Source organism: Mustela lutreola, chromosome 3 (genome assembly GCF_030435805.1).
Source record: "Mustela lutreola isolate mMusLut2 chromosome 3, mMusLut2.pri, whole genome shotgun sequence".
NCBI lineage: Eukaryota > Metazoa > Chordata > Mammalia > Carnivora > Mustelidae > Mustela > Mustela lutreola.
The window spans coordinates 37,938,048-37,954,044 of NC_081292.1; the positions used below are offsets into that span (position 1 = coordinate 37,938,048).

The following is a 15,997-nucleotide window of genomic DNA, read 5'->3' on the forward strand; positions in this document are numbered from 1 at the left end:
TTCAAGGGTGTAGAACAAATGACTATTGGCAAAACCAAAACTGTTCTCAAAAAGCATCTCTGGATCTATGTAAATGCTCAAACTTCAAAATTGTAAACACAGCTGTATCTTTGCCCTAGAAAATTTTGAGACCAGAAATTCATCTCTACCATAGGAGGACCTTAATATAGTAGTTTCCAGGCAGGATAAGGTTGCCAGAAAGGAGTCCTCAAATAACCATATGAGTCGACCTTTAAATAAAATGATTTACCATTATCCAGCTGGAGTCTCAAATTATCCTTTTTTTTCCCCCTTTGGCAAGATTAACTTTAACTGTTCTGCTTCCCAGTAATTGCCCAACAAGTTCAGTTACTTCCTAAATCAACTCCTTCACTGTGATTTATGTCGGCATAAAAGAGGATACTAGTCCTCCTGTTAGGTAAGGCAGGAAAGCACATGTTAATCCAAATGCTACCTCAAGTAGTTAAGAATACAGTTCTGTTTCATGCCTCTAAAAATAGGATTTTTTTTATTACGTTTATGTTTTTATAGTTTTATACTTTATGCTCCCCCGAAACAGACCAATTTTCCCAAATCTGATTATCAGTGTAAATGCTAATAAAGGCTCTAAAGAATCTTTTAAAAGTCTGGGACCTGTTTTGAGTACATGTGGGTTAGCCAATAGATTTTTATCTGTGAAATCAACAACCGACAAAAGCATTAAATTTATCTTATTTCTCAAAAGAGAAAGAAATGTTACAAGACTCAACAATTAAACTTAAAACCGATTATTCTTTGCCAGGATACTGATGGAGAGAATTCAGTACAATGAGCTAGTATAGGTAGTTTTGAAGGGATATGCAGTCAGAAATTTGGAGAGGTAATAAATAAGAACAAGTTACAGTTTAATTTATACTTTCATTCACCAAGGATTTTTTCCTAAGGAGTTAAGTAGTGAGAAAAAATTTAGAAAGTTCTGGAACAATCACACCACTCTAAGGAGAATTAGAAACATTCAGAAGTAAAATTTCTTCTTCTGGCACCTTCTCCAGCTATAGCAATTAATCTATTTAAAGCCAGAGGGATTACCAAGACTTGTTAGGTTCAGAAGAACATAAAGCATCAGCAATAGCATCACTATAACGCTAGTTTAAAATGTTCAATTCAAATGTACCTTGGAACATACCTGAGGGAGGATGGCTATGAAATGATTTATCTAACTCCAGTCTCTCAGCAGATGGTACCAGAAGACTTTCAAAAATTAACCATGTTAAAACCAACAGAAAGCCTACAAACTTATGGCACAGAAAACAAATAAGTACCAATGTCAACTATACCTCTGAGGAAAAGAAATGACTGATAAATAAAATCAAAAGAGAGGTGACTGATAAAATAACTCCTAACAACTGAGCCACCCAGAAGCCCCAAGAGTCTGCATTTATAACAAGATATCAGGTTCTGCTGCTACTGGTCCTTGGGACACACTCTGAGGAGCAAGGCCCTGAAAAAAATGCAGGACAAAAACACCTTGAAACCAAAGGCAGGGCCACTTTATCCCTTATAATTCATATCAGAAGCAGAATAAATATTGCAATGAGAATGGTAATAAAAACTTTCTCTGTAGGGGCATCTTGGTAGCTCAGTTAACCATCTGCTTCACCAGGGAGTCTGCTACACCCTCTGCTCTTCACCCCTGCTCATGCTCGCTCACTCGCTCGCTCTTTTGCTCTCTCTCAAATAAATAAATAAAATCTTTAAGAAAAAAAAAAAAAACCTCCTAACAGTAAAAAGGCTTAATGCACTCTGACCACAGAGCTGACATGTCATGATTATGTTATTCTTCCTCATTAAATAGTCACTAAGGAACTGTTCTTTGTAAGCCACTACTATTCCAGGTAAATAAAAATTTCAGGAAATGAAAGAGCTGGTTACAAAATTCTATGATCCTGTTGGTGACTTCTATAGTTTCCTGAAACTCAGAACAATCTAGTGTCTTTTCTACTTATCAAGAAGCAAGGGGAACAAAGAGGATACTAGTCCTCCTGTTAGGTAAGGTGGAAAAGTGAGAGTGAGTGACTGAGAAAACAGAGGCATGTCTTTGCTTGGACAGGATGTAAGAAAGAAACTTAAGAAACAACCTGTAGCAAAAGAGCATCAAAATGTGAATGAAAGACATTTTTGAGGGCTCTGGACTCAATCCGTTCTTATGTCATGAAGGAAATGCACATACACATATAGTCCAAGTATCCTATGACACTAAATACTGAAAGTATGTATACAAGTTACAACAACGATTAATAACAAATGAAATTTTGGTTTTACCAAGCTCATTAGAAATTACCTGGTGGTAAATCAGGATCTGTGGGAGCAGCCTGCTGAATTCTTCGAGGTTTTACTGATGATTTCGTGTTCTCAGTAGCACTACGGTTGGTAGAATTAGAACCACAGCTTTCATGATCATCCTATTTAAAAAAAAAAAAAAAAAATAGAAAAGTCAAGTATCAACCACCATTTAAGAATTAGGAAAGGTTTTTTAGTTGAATATATACAATTTATGGTTACTAAATTTGATTAGCTAAGACTCTGATTTTTTAGGTCTAAAAAAATCTATATAACTGAACGATTCTTATTGTTTTCACTCTTGAATGGCATTTAAAAATAACAAGTAGTTTAAACCACAAATTCTTCCTTTCTTGAGTTGGTATCTAAACAAACCACTTGATGGCACAAAAAAAAATTCTTATATATGGCTTTCACAAAAGAAGACTAATGGAAATTTTTAAACACTCTCCATCTGAATACAAAATAAATGGAAAGGGAGCAACCCTCTCATGGCCCCTCCCTCCTTGGGAACTTTGTACTATCACTTTACTATCCTTCAATAAACCTTGCTTCACTGCCCACCACTCTGTCTGATCTATCTCTTCATTCTTTGAAGCAGCGTGACCAAGAACTGCAGGCACTGACAGAGAAAAAATCCTGTAACATTCCTGGGGGCTCGTCAGGGATCTCCACCATCATTAAAGACAACTAACCAAATAAAGGTCCTCAAACTACAATTGGTGGTTCAGATGGAGCCTCACATGGAGGTCAAAACCAGACATCTACAGGAAACCCCTTGACAGATCAGGATGAAAGGAACCCTGACTGCCACCCCATCCAATGCCCCCCCATCCCCCAGCAGGAAGTAGCTTCAATCTGTCATTGCCCTTCTTCCCTAACAGCAGTCAGGGTTACCTCTTTAGATGGGGGAATGACAGATAGCTGGAAGGCAGGCAGGAAAACAGGCCCCAACCCTAAGAGGAAACCACCCTGAAAAGGATTTTACACCACCCTGGAAGAAGCCCTCCACCCTGTCTCAAATGACAGAGACATGTAACAAAAATCTGATTGGATGACAGATGCAGGGAGGGTTAATCAGATGAAAACAACCCTCCAGCAAGCCTATGAAAACCCCTGGACTTAGAAACTCAGGTGGCAACTCTCTTGGGTTGCCTCCTTGGGGGCTTTGTACTATCACTTTTCTATTGCTCAATAAACCTTGTTTTGCTGCCCACCAAATAATATTAAAATAATAATAATAATAATAAATAAAAAGGATCTCAACTCTTCCCCATTTTTTTGCTTATATGTTAAGGCCCTCAGTATTTTGTGTGTTAAATTAAGAATCCAAGCTGTTGGGGTGCCTGGGTGGCTCAGTGGGTTAAGCCGCTGCCTTCGGCTCAGGTCATGATCTCAGGGTCCTGGGATCGAGCCCCACATCGGGCTCCGCTCAGCGGGGAGCCTGCTTCCCTCTAAAAAAAAAAAAAAGAATCCAAGCTGTTTTCTTTTCTTTTTTTTTTTAAGATTTTATTTATTTATTTGACAAAGAGAGATCACAAGTAGGCAGAGAGGCATGCAGAGAGAGAGGGGAAAGCAGGCTCCCCACCAAGCAGAGAGCCCGAGGTGGGCCTCGATCCCAGGACCCTGAGATCATGACCTGAGCCGAAGGCAGAGGCTTAACCCACTGAGCCACTCAGGCACCCTCCAAGCTGTTTTCTTAATCACCTCAATGATTAATCTTAATCATCCTTAGACTCCTTTGCATCCTATTTAATTATGTTCACTGAATTATTATCCACATCAGATAAAAGGTTTCACTGGGCTTTGATATGAATAACAAAAACTTCAACAAAACATATTCAATGCAGACAGTACTCTTTTCCTGCCTTGATTCAATAAGTTTGTATAACACTCATATGTGCTAATTTGTTGGACACACAAAGACAAATCAGATTTCATACCGGTCCTCAAAGATTTCAGAATCTACTGAAAACATATATAACCAGTTCTACAGAGTACTTCTTATTTAAGTTAGGAATAGAAAGAACTAGTGAGATCGGGTTCCTAAAGTGAATGTAGGAATGTTTTAGGTTAAGATTGGTGGCTAAATGGAGGGAAACTGTAAGCAAAAGCAAAACAGCATATATGTATGTAGCATATACAAGGAATAATGATTACTTGAATGAAGTCAAAGTATGCAATGCTTAAGATGAAAGAACTGAAGCTGCAGGCATGAACCAGCACAATAAAAATGGGTTAACATTAAGAACTATAAAAGATGTTCTCAGTTTTCATTCTATTTGTCATGTTTCAAGATTTGGTAATTGGGATGCCAATAACACATAAGAAAGGAGATTTAGTAGTTCTACTAGAGAGAAAGGAGTGGGAGCGGTAAATAAATAGTTCAAAGAGTAAAAAAGCAATTAAAGTGGAAACAATAAACATAAATTGCTCTTTCAAGAAGACCAGCAATACAGGGAGGAAATAGATAGGGTAGTAATAAAATAAAAGCATCTAGCATCTTCTTATTCCTGTTTTGGGGATAAAAGAGTACATTCTGCCAAAAGAAAAGATACATATGAGGACAGACACCTGGATGGCTCAATCAGTTAAACAGCTGCTTTTGGCTCAGGTCATGATCTCAGGATGCTGGACTCAAGTCCCATATCAGGCTCCTTGCTCATCGGGGAGACTGTTTCTCCCTCTGCTTGCTCTGCCTGCCAATCCCCCTGCTTGTGTTCTCTCTCTGACAAATAAATAAAATCTTTAAAAAGAAAAAAAAGATACATATGAGGAAAGATCAAAAGTAAAAATATAGGGGCTCAATGGTGGTTCAGTAGGCTAAGTGTCTGACTCTTGATACCAGCTCAGGTCATGATCTCAGGGTTGTGAGATGGAACCCCGAGTCAGGCCCTACACTGGGGGGTGGAGCCTGCTTAAGATTCTCCCTCACCCTCACCCTCTCTTAAGAAAGAAAAATAAAAGGTTTCAATACAAAGGATAACTCACAGTGTACTGTGCCCCTTAATTCATTAATCAAAAGTAAAACTATAGGGCGCCTGGGTGGCTCAGTGGGTTAAAGCCGCTGCCTTCGGCTCAGGTCATGATCCCAGGGTCCTGGGATCGAGCCCCACATCGGGCTCTCTGCTCAGTGGGGAGCCTGCTTCTTCCTCTCTCTCTGCCTGCCTCTCTGCCTACTTGTGATCTCTGCCTGTCAAATAAATAAATAAAATCTTAAAAAAAAAAAAAAAAGTAAAACTCTAACACAAGAATGGAGAGGAATTCGTTTTTTCTATTTTACATATTTGAAGATATACTTACATATTTACATATTTGAAGATAAGATTTCAAGATTAAGAAGGAAAATCACTAAATTTACCAATCTAATAGGATACTAGAATAAGACCTTTAGACAACAAAAATTCTTATTCAATACCATACCAAGAGAACAAAACAATTATTAAGTGTATTAATCATACCAAGAGAACAAAACAATTATTAATTGTATTAATCTTTTACAAGATAACATGGCTTCAGATGCTAGTGATATATTGCAAAACAAAAAATATTTGTTTGAAACTTCAATACAAGGAGAAAGTAAAAGATTTGCTATCATAAAGAAAAAAATTCTCACATGAATTTATGTTCATTTTAAGTTAATGTAAAACAAACTTCACAGTGTTTCATTCCACAAAACTTCACTATTCAATCTTTATAATGACATCTTCTGTTATTTTGGGGGATGTTATCGTCTCTAAATACTAAAAGACTACTACTGTGAATAAAACCTTACTGTAATTACTTTTAGTTCAGCTTACATCCTTAAAAATGTCTCTAGTCATACACTTCTGTACAATGTTAACATTAAAAGCACACTATTAATTTTTGAAACATATGGTTGTCTCAAAAGCCCAGAAGTAAAACATGTTCATTAAAGAAATGTGAAAAAGTTCCAAGTGAACTGCCAAAACTAGCATAATTATGAAAATATTTAACACTGAAACCATCTGAAATCACATACTGTATATAGATTACAGTGATGTCATAATAAACATTCCAGCCAAAATGCACTAAAACTACTGCAGTCCAATAAATCTGGCATACATGAGATGACAAACATTTTAATGTAAAAGAACAAGTTATTTTTATTTTGTAAAAATTATTAACAGCAAAAAAGGGTAAAGTGCATAGACTAAACATAGAACTTCAAATAGTTTAAGAGAAAAAAACCATGAATAAAGCTTCCTACAAACTACACATTTTGATTATTTAAAAACAAAACTAAATAATTTGCTTAAAAATTTATAATAAACCTAAAATTTTAGTATGCTTTAAAAATCATTAATCATGATACTCATAGGAATATATTCTATAAAACAAACACTACCAAATGTACAAATGCAAACAATTCTTAATTATGGTTAGGAAATAAGGGTTGCATATACAATTAGAAAGTAATTCTTTTAATAACTTGAACATGTTTTCATTTCAACTACATTTTAATTTTATCAATTATAAGTCAGCTTCCATTCAAATCCTATCCCAACTACATTAAAAATAAAGCAAAACAAGAATTACAATATTTACCATTAAAACTGGAATTACTTCCATCATTAGGAGTTCACCATCTGCTTCTAACCAGTATGCATCACTTTAGACACATTTTACTTCATCAAAAGTCTCTAATTTCTAATAAAAGAAACCCCGTTCTCAAAAATACTAGCTAAAATATTTTGAGATAATTTTTAACCCCAAACACATTACAGTTATATCTTTCTTATTTAGGTTGCAATTTTTCCCAAAATGTCTGGTAAGTATATTTCATGGCAAAAGAATGTTTTCTCTTGGGGACCGCATAGCTATTTCTGAAAATACTGCCCTTTGCTCCTCATGAAACAAGCAAGAATGTCATTTCCTTACAAAAGTTCCTAACAGAGGGAAAATGTGGCAAACACTGTATTTAGATAGATCCATTACTTTCATACTGACAGATCATAGGATCAGGCTGCATATTTTTCACCTTAGCCCTCCTATAAGAGGTAATCAATTAAAACTTGAAACCTATCAACCCCCAGATTCACGATGGTATGAATAAGATTGAGGATATGACTTAAAACAGGTGGCTGAATCATTCTAACTCCTGGTTTAAAAATAAACAAAGAGGTTAAAATGCAAGAAAAGAATTGAAGAAAAAAAATTGAAAGGTAGAACTAAGAAAAGATGTGCTTTATGCTCTTTAACTTTGTGGTGTGCAGATAAACAGAAAAGGACTGTGGCTTACCTGGAAGCTCTGGTCAGCAAAAACTACTGAAATATAAAGTGAGGGCCTTGCAAATGGACTACTACAGGCATCGTAAGGACATGCACCTTTTTTTTTTTTAAATTTTTATTTATTTGACAGAGATCACAATTAGGCAGAGAGGCAGGCAGAGAGGGAGGAAAGGAAGCAGGCTCTCTGCTCAGCAGAGAGCCCAATGCGCGGCTAGATCCCAGGACCCTGGGATCATGACCCGAGCCAAAAGCAGAGGCTTTAACCCACTGAGCCACCCAGGCGCCCCAGGACATGCACCTTTATCTTCTCCAGTTGCAAGTACCCTAGCAATTGTCAAATGCAATAAAGAATCTCTAAGAGTAAACCTGAACTTTCAGAGACCACACAAATAGTCACCAAAGCTGGGGGATACTTGGAGACCACCAGAAAGAGCCAGGGAAAACACATTCACTAACTTTCCTTATAAAAATGGGAATCTCGGGGCACCTGGGTGGCTCAGTTGGTTAAGTCTCTGCCTTCGGCTCAGGTCATGATCTTGGGGTCCTGGGATCGAGCCCCACATCAGGCTCTCTGCTCAGCAGGGAGCCTGCTTCCCCCCCCTCCACCTGACTCTGCCTACTTGTGTTCTCTGTCTGTCAAATAAATAAATAAAATCTTTTTTCTTTAAAATGGGACTCTCTGACTCACCTCTACCCTGATAACAATATTAATCAACTTAATTTTAGTCATTTAAAAAAGTACCTAGCACATTCAAGAAGGTATGTATGCCCGCAATCTCTTCACACACCAACTTTACCTACAGAAGAGGCTGCATCCATCTTCTGGCCCATCAAGTGTGAGAATAAGAGGTTGGGCTGGGCAAGAAAAGAAAGTTGATGCCCTCTTACAATCCTTTGCTTGATCCTCCAAAAAAGGAGGAATAGCTAATCTGACAAGCCAAACCTAAACACTCATTAGGCCACATTTTTTTTATTTTTCTAATTATTTTTATTAACATATAATGTATTTAAAGACATCACTACTAACTGTAAACACCTGTGTGGTGGAACGTGTCTTCTGTTTGAGATCCACGCTACTCAAATAACAGGACCAAAGCCATTTACCCCAGATTAGCCATCTCTTCTCCAGACTTGTTCTTGTTTACACACACACACACACACACAGACCCAACCCAAGATACTGCCCCAACCAGAAAACTATGCTTATTAACGGCAACACATTTAAGAAAAAATCTATCCTATATTATTGCCTAGGACATCCCCTTCCCTCATATCACTAGACATGTATTATATTGCCAACCTCTCCTCTTCCTCCTCTCTTTTTAGGCCACTGGATTGAATTGGTTAGACCCACTCATATTTGATAGGTAAAATAGGCAGAAATCAACAGAGGAAAGAACAAAAGCATATACAGAGGCATTCTGGAAAAAGACACATACTACTATCTAATTTTTCCCTTCGCTTGAATAGATTAATAAAACTACTTCTCTTACATATAACTTCCTTCAGCAAAAAGACCTGATCAATGTGTATGTATGGGTTAGACACCTAGCGAGAAAATAACTAGTGTAAATAGATGGCCCTTATCCAGGTACTTTACTTCCCTAACTGAGGAACAATCCTTATATGCATAAAAAGGTTAAAAGCAATGTAGGTTAGTCAGCAATCACAGGTGTCACAAAGAAACAACAATGACCTTTCTTTTTTTTTTTTTTTGAACTCATGACCCTGGTGATCAAGGGTTGCATGCTCTACCACCTGAGCCAGCCAGGCACTCCCTTCTTTTTTTTTTTTTTTTTTAAATATTTTATTTATTTATTTGACAGAGAGAGATCACAAGTAGGCAGAGAGGCAGGCAGAGAGAGAGGAGGAAGCAGGCTCCCTGCTGAGCAGAGAGCCCGATGCAGGGCTCCGATCCCAGGACCCTGAGATCATGACCTGAGCCGAAGGCAGCAGCTTAACCCACTGAGCCACCCAGGAGCCCTCAACAATGACCTTTCTTGAATACTTACTACATGCGCCAGGCCAGGCCTCAAGTATTTTAAGGATGAGGAAATTAGAGCTTAAGAGGTGCCAAGCTCAAAAAGATAGCAAGTGACTGAGCTCTGATAAACACCCAGCTCTGTCTGACTGAAAAACCCCTACTATAAACCCTTTCCTAAACTTGAAAGGAAGACCAAAAAGCAGGAAGAATGAAAAAGAAGAAAGGCAGAGAAAGGGGGAAAAGACAAGTGGAAAAAAAAATTTTTTTGTGGGACTTCTACTAATGTCACCTACTGCTAATGACATTACATTCACCTCTCTTGATCCTCTGAACAACGCTATGAATTAGACACTATTCCCCATGCAAAAGTATCTCCATTTAAAGATGAGGAAACTAATGCATAAAGAGATTAAATGGTTCAAAATCACACTGGTATTAAATCACATAATCCTAACCATAGTTGCTTTACTTCCTCCCTATTAAAAAGGCCAAGTGGGGTGCCTGTGTGGCTTAGTGGGTTAATGCCTCTGCCTTCAGCTCAGGTCATGGTCTCAGGGTCCTGGGATCTGGCCGCATCCGGTTCTCTGCTCAGCGGGGAGCCTGCTTCCTCCTCTCTCCCTGCCTACCTCTCTGACTACTTGATATCTCTATCAAATAAATAAATAAATAATCCTTAAAAAAGAAAAAAAAAAGGGCCAAGTAGCAGCACAGTGCTGAGTACAATATCTTTGGAGGAGGAACTGATCACAGTGAGTTTTAGCCAGAAAAATGTCATGAAGGACATGAGGTTTGAAAAGACTGTGTACTACAGGACAAAAAAAAAGGGGGACACTGAACCAAGAAAGGTAGTAAGGAAGAAATCATGTATCCCTATTGAAGAGAATAAGTAGTCCAATTTAGGTTAAGTAGAGAACAATAAAACATGAGGCTATAGAAAGCCAGAGTAAATGATCTCTACTGTGAGTATCTTCCTTACAGGCATTTGAGCTTTATTCTACATATTGGTTAGTCAATGAAACTTAGGAGTGGAAGATTAACAAAATAAAGTACTTCTTTCAGGAAGAAGAATCTTCTGGTTGTGACAGAAAGCAAAAGCAGAGATAGCAACAATTTACAGGATATTATAAACGTTTAGAAATTAGATAATGTGGGAAGTAGCAATAAGAATGCTTTTAAATGCCTGCACCTCAGAGTCAACACACATAAAATAAACTCTGCAAAAGACTGTTCCTTTTCCCTTACCCCCATTTCAAAAAAAAAAAAAATCCTCTGTCCTTTACATCCTAATTCAGTCAACAAAACTACCATCTTCTCGGTCTAAGAAAGTAAAAGGTGAACTTCTAGATCTCTATTCTAACTTTGCAAAGTGATGCTAATGAGCTTTGAAAATTTCAGGGCAGAGTGATGCTTGACCATGAAGCATACAGGAGGACACTGCACTCCAAGCACCAGACGACAGAAGAAATATCCATGTATATAGTAGAATCATTTTTGGATATGTAGCATTTCTGGTGAAGGCACATCAACACCAATATGTATGTCCACAGGGGAACTGAACATGTATAGGTCAAGATCAAAAGAGCAAGAGTTAAAGATTTGGGGCTCATCCTAATAGAGACAATATCTGAAGCCACTAGATTTCCAATAAAAAGAAAGATAAGGATTAACGCTCCTAAAATATGGCAGACTAGGTTAAGCGGAAACATTGGAGGCTGGGTGATGCTAACAATAAAGTTTAAAAAAAAAAAGAAAGAAAGAAAAGAAAAAATTTCAGCCAGGTTCAAACAGTGAATCAGACTGAAGAGATACAGTTATGCTCAAGGTATAGGAGCTGACTGAAGCAGGTGAGGAATAAAGAGGACTCAAAATGGTCCAAGTATGGAAGGAGACCATTACCAAACTCAACACTTGAAACCAGTAACACAGTAAAAAATTCCAACTCTTGAAAAGAGGTCAAAATTGAACATGAAGCTGCAAATAAGAATTGACACAAATAACTTTGTATCGCCCAATATCAACACCTAGGAACCCTAAATTGCCAAAATAAGACAGCTCCAGAGAAGCCACAACAAGCTAACTATAAAACTACTAGACAAGAACAGATGAGCAAAAGGGCTGGAGAGAGAAAAGGTGGTAAAATAGATAGTGACCCTATTCAAAATAATCTTACAAACCACTATTCTAAAACACACAAAGCAATCTAATGCCACAACAGCTAAAGAAATAAATGACATGCACTCACAGTTATGTTAATCTTCTAGAACAGATTTAGAAGGTTTTAAAATAAATGTATTAAAATTCTCACACAGTGGGACGCCTGGGTGGCTCAGTTGGTTAAGCAGCTGCCTTCGGCTCAGGTCATGATCCCAGCGTCCTGGAATCGAGTCCCACATGGGGCTCCTTGCTCAGCAGGGAGCCTGCTTCTCCCTCTGCCTCTGCCTGCCATTCTGTCTGCCTGTGCTTGCTCCCTCCCTCTCTTTCTCGGATAAATAAACAAAGTCTTTTAAATAAATAAATAAATAAAATCCTCACACAGTGATATGAATGAATAATATCTACACACACACATACACCACACAAAGGAGGTAAAGAGATAGCTCCTCCTTCAGCATTATGATAAAAAACTATATTAAATTTAAACAAACCAACAGCACGGAAGACAGCCCAGAAACAGATCCAGACAGACATGAATACTTAGAATATGAGACAAGTGGCATTATAAATCAGAGGGGAAGAAAAACTATTCAAATGGTACAAGAGCAAGTTAACCACATGCCTGCCTCATACTACACATGAACACACACACACACACACACACACACACACACATTCTAATAACCTAATTTCTAACCATTCAGTATTAACTTGTTTTCTTCCTGTCTCCAAATTTAATTTAAGGGTTCAAATTATTGGGGTATTACTTAAGTAAGGTACCTGAGTATGTGATAATTTAACACTAAATGATACCTTACCTCTCCCAATTATCTATTTCTACATAAAGATCATATAGACACAAAAACTCTACTGTCCACACTGAAAAGGTCATCTCAACATAAATGTCTGTAGACTAAATTTTCACTAATCAAAAACATACAAATTCTCATCATACCAATTTAGAAAAAGCAATATTTAGTATTCATGCTCTTTCAATGGAATTAAATGTTAATTTGGGATGGTCACATACTTTAAAAGGAAGGCAGAATTTTCCCGTAAAGCCCAGACAATAAAAATTTAGGTTTGCAATCTATATAGTCTGTTGCAACAAGTCAATTCCGCAATTGCCCGTTGAAAATCAAAACAGGGATGCCTAGATAGCTCAGTCTGTTAAGTGTCTGCCTCCAGCTCAGGTCATGAACCCAGGGTCCCTGCTCAGTAGGAAGTCTGCTTCTCTCTCTCCCTGCTGCTCTGCCTACTTGTGCTCTTTTTTCTCTCTGTCAAATAAATAAATAAAATCTTTTTAAAAAGAAAGAAAAGAAAAAAATGAAAACAGCCATTGACAATATGTAAACAAATAAGACAGGCTGTATTTAAAAAAATTTATTTACCAAAAAAGGGGGTAGGTCCATGCACTGTAGTTTGATGACCCCTGCTTTAAAACATTTGTCCTAATAGAAATGTACAGGATAAACATTTATCCAACTTGAAATTGCATTATAACCCAGTGTTTTCATCATTTGCCTTAAGGGAAAAAATTCAGACCACCTCCACAGCTAAGAATTTTTGCTTGGCAAAAGGACTGCCAAGAAGACAAGGCATTTCTACTATTATCCTTTTGGCTAACTTCTAATGAAAGAGTAGATTCAAAAAGAGAAAGGAAATCAAGTGGCGGTAAGAAAATAGGCTTTTAAGTTTCTAGGAGAAATAGAAATATATATAGAAATACATAAGCATTTCTGCAAGGAAATAATATATGTAACTACAGCATATTATCAAAACAGCATATTCCAAATATTTATAAGTATATATGTGATAATGCTGCCAACATGGTAAAATAAGATCTAAAAGTAACCTGAAAAAAAACATGGGTGGAAAAAATGGAAACATCTAATCATATGTAATTCTAAAAGGGGGGATACTCCCAGAATATCCTAATATTCTAATAAGAAAAAAAATGCATTTCAGATAAATTTTCGGTGAAGCACAGAATTGTCCCAATAGAATGTGACTGCATTCTCAATAGTACTAAAACCAATTGATATTTTAAAGAATTTCAAGTGTTTTAAAGGAATGAAAATATTAAAAAGTATTTAATTATACACTATAACATTAGCAAGTATAAAATTCATAAATTCTTAAATATTCAGATTATAATGAATCCTTTTGCTTTAGCTATGAAAGGGGCCCTTACTTCTAAAGAAGTGGTATAATACTAAGTATGCGGCTTTTTAAAAAAAAGGGGGGAGGGGGTAATAAAGGAAAAACTCAACAACCATAATGTTTCTTTCAATAAGAAATGCTTTATTTTGTATTTAAAACCCCCTAACATCTATTCTAAATTTCAGTATCCACTTATACTCAGGCTTTAAACAATGATAAAGAAAAGATGTAATTACCTTTAACTAGTCTAAGAAAACAATGTATTCTCTTTTTTCTTTTTTTTTTTTTTGAAAAGCAGAGAGTTTTAGTTTAGGCAAGGGTGTCTCTTTCTCCTATTTTTTTTTAATTAACATAGAATGTATTATTAGCCGAAGGGGTACAGGTCTGTGTATCGCCAAGTTTACACACTTCATAGCACTCACCATAGCACATACCCTCCCCAATGTCCATAATCCCACCACCCTCTCCCTACCCCACTCACCGCAGCAACCCTCAGTTTGTTTTGTAAGATTAAGAGTCTCTTATGGTTTTTTTCCCTCCAGATCCCATCTTGTTTCATTTATTCTTTTCCTACCCTCCAACCCCCAATGTTGCATCTCCACTTCCTCATATCAGGGAGATCATATGATAGTGATAGTTGTCTTTCTCCAATTGACTTACTTCGCCAAGCATAATACCCTCTAGTTCCATCCACATCATCACAAATGGCAATATTTCATTTCTTTTGATGGCTGCATAGTATTCCATTGTATATATACCACATCTTCTTTATCCATTCATCTGTTGATGGACATCTAGGTTTTTTCCATAGTTTGGCTATTGTGGACATTGCTGCTATAAACATTCGGGTGCACGTGCCCCTTCGGATCACTACATTTGTATCTTTAGGGTAAATACCCAGTAGTGCAATTGCTGTGTCATAGGGTAGCTCTATTTGCAACTTTTTGAGGAACCACCATGCTGTTTTCCAGAGTAGTTGCACCACCTTGCATTCCCACCAACGGTATAAGAGGGTTCCTCTTTCTCCACATCCTCGCCAGCATCTGTCATTTCCTGACTTGTTAATTTTAGCCATTCTGACTGGTGTGAGGTGGTATCTCATTGTGGTTTTGATTTGTATTTCCCTGATGCCAAGTCATGTGGCATCAGGGAAAAGTACAGCATCCTTTTCTGATTAAAGGGAAAGTACAGCATCCTTTCCTGATTAAAACTCTGCAAAGTGTAGAGATAGAGGGTACATACCTCAATATCATCAAAGCCGCCTAAGAAAAACCCACCACAAATATCTACTCAATGGAGAAAAACTGAAATCTTTTCCGCTAAGGTCAGGAACATGGCAGGGATGTCTATCATCACCACTAATATTCAACATAGTGATAGAAGTCTTAGCCTCAGCAATCAGGCAACAAAAAGAAATTAAAGGCATCCAAATTGGCAAAGAAGAAGTCAAACTATCACTCTTTGCAGATGATATGATACTATATGTGGAAAACCCCAAGGACTCCAGTCCAAATCTGCTAGAACTTCTACAGTAATTCAGTCAAGTGTCAGGATATAAAATCAATGCACAGAAATCAGTTGCATTTCTTTACACCAACAATAAGACAGAAGAAAAAGAAATTAAGGAGTCAATCCCTTTGCACCCAAAACCATAAGATACCTAGGAATAAACCTAACCAAAGAGATACAGAATCTATACTCAGAAAACTATAAAGTACTCATGAAAGAAATTGAGGAAGACATAAAGAAATGGAAAAAATGCTCCATGCTCATGGATTGGAAGAATAAATATTGTGAAAATGTCTATGCTACCTAAAGCCATCTACACATTTAATGCAATCCCTATCAAAACCCCACCCATTTTTTTCAAAGAAATGGAACAAATAATCCTAAAATTTATATGGAACCAGAAAAGACCTCGAATAGCCAAAGGAATGCTGAAAAAGAAAGCCAAAGTTGGTGGCATCACAATTCCGGACTTCAAGCTCTATTACAAAGCTGTCATCATCAAGACAATATGGTACTGGCAAAAAAAACAGACACATAGATCAATGGACCTGAATAGAGAGCCCAGAAATAGACCCTAAGCTCTACGATCAACTAATCTTCAACAAAGCAGGAAAG

At 37.2% G+C, this 15,997-nt stretch overlaps 1 protein-coding gene across 7 annotated transcripts in view; it reads right to left on the minus strand.

The window, feature by feature from the left end:
- Window positions 1-15,997, minus strand: part of VPS13B (vacuolar protein sorting 13 homolog B) — a 792,142-nt gene that overhangs the window by 734,517 nt on the left and 41,628 nt on the right. For all 7 annotated transcript variants that reach the window (XM_059165934.1, XM_059165936.1, XM_059165932.1 and 4 more), the window contains exon 4: window positions 2,321-2,441. In XM_059165934.1, the coding sequence (XP_059021917.1) occupies window positions 2,321-2,441 (121 nt within the window). The remainder of the gene's footprint in view (window positions 1-2,320; window positions 2,442-15,997) is intronic.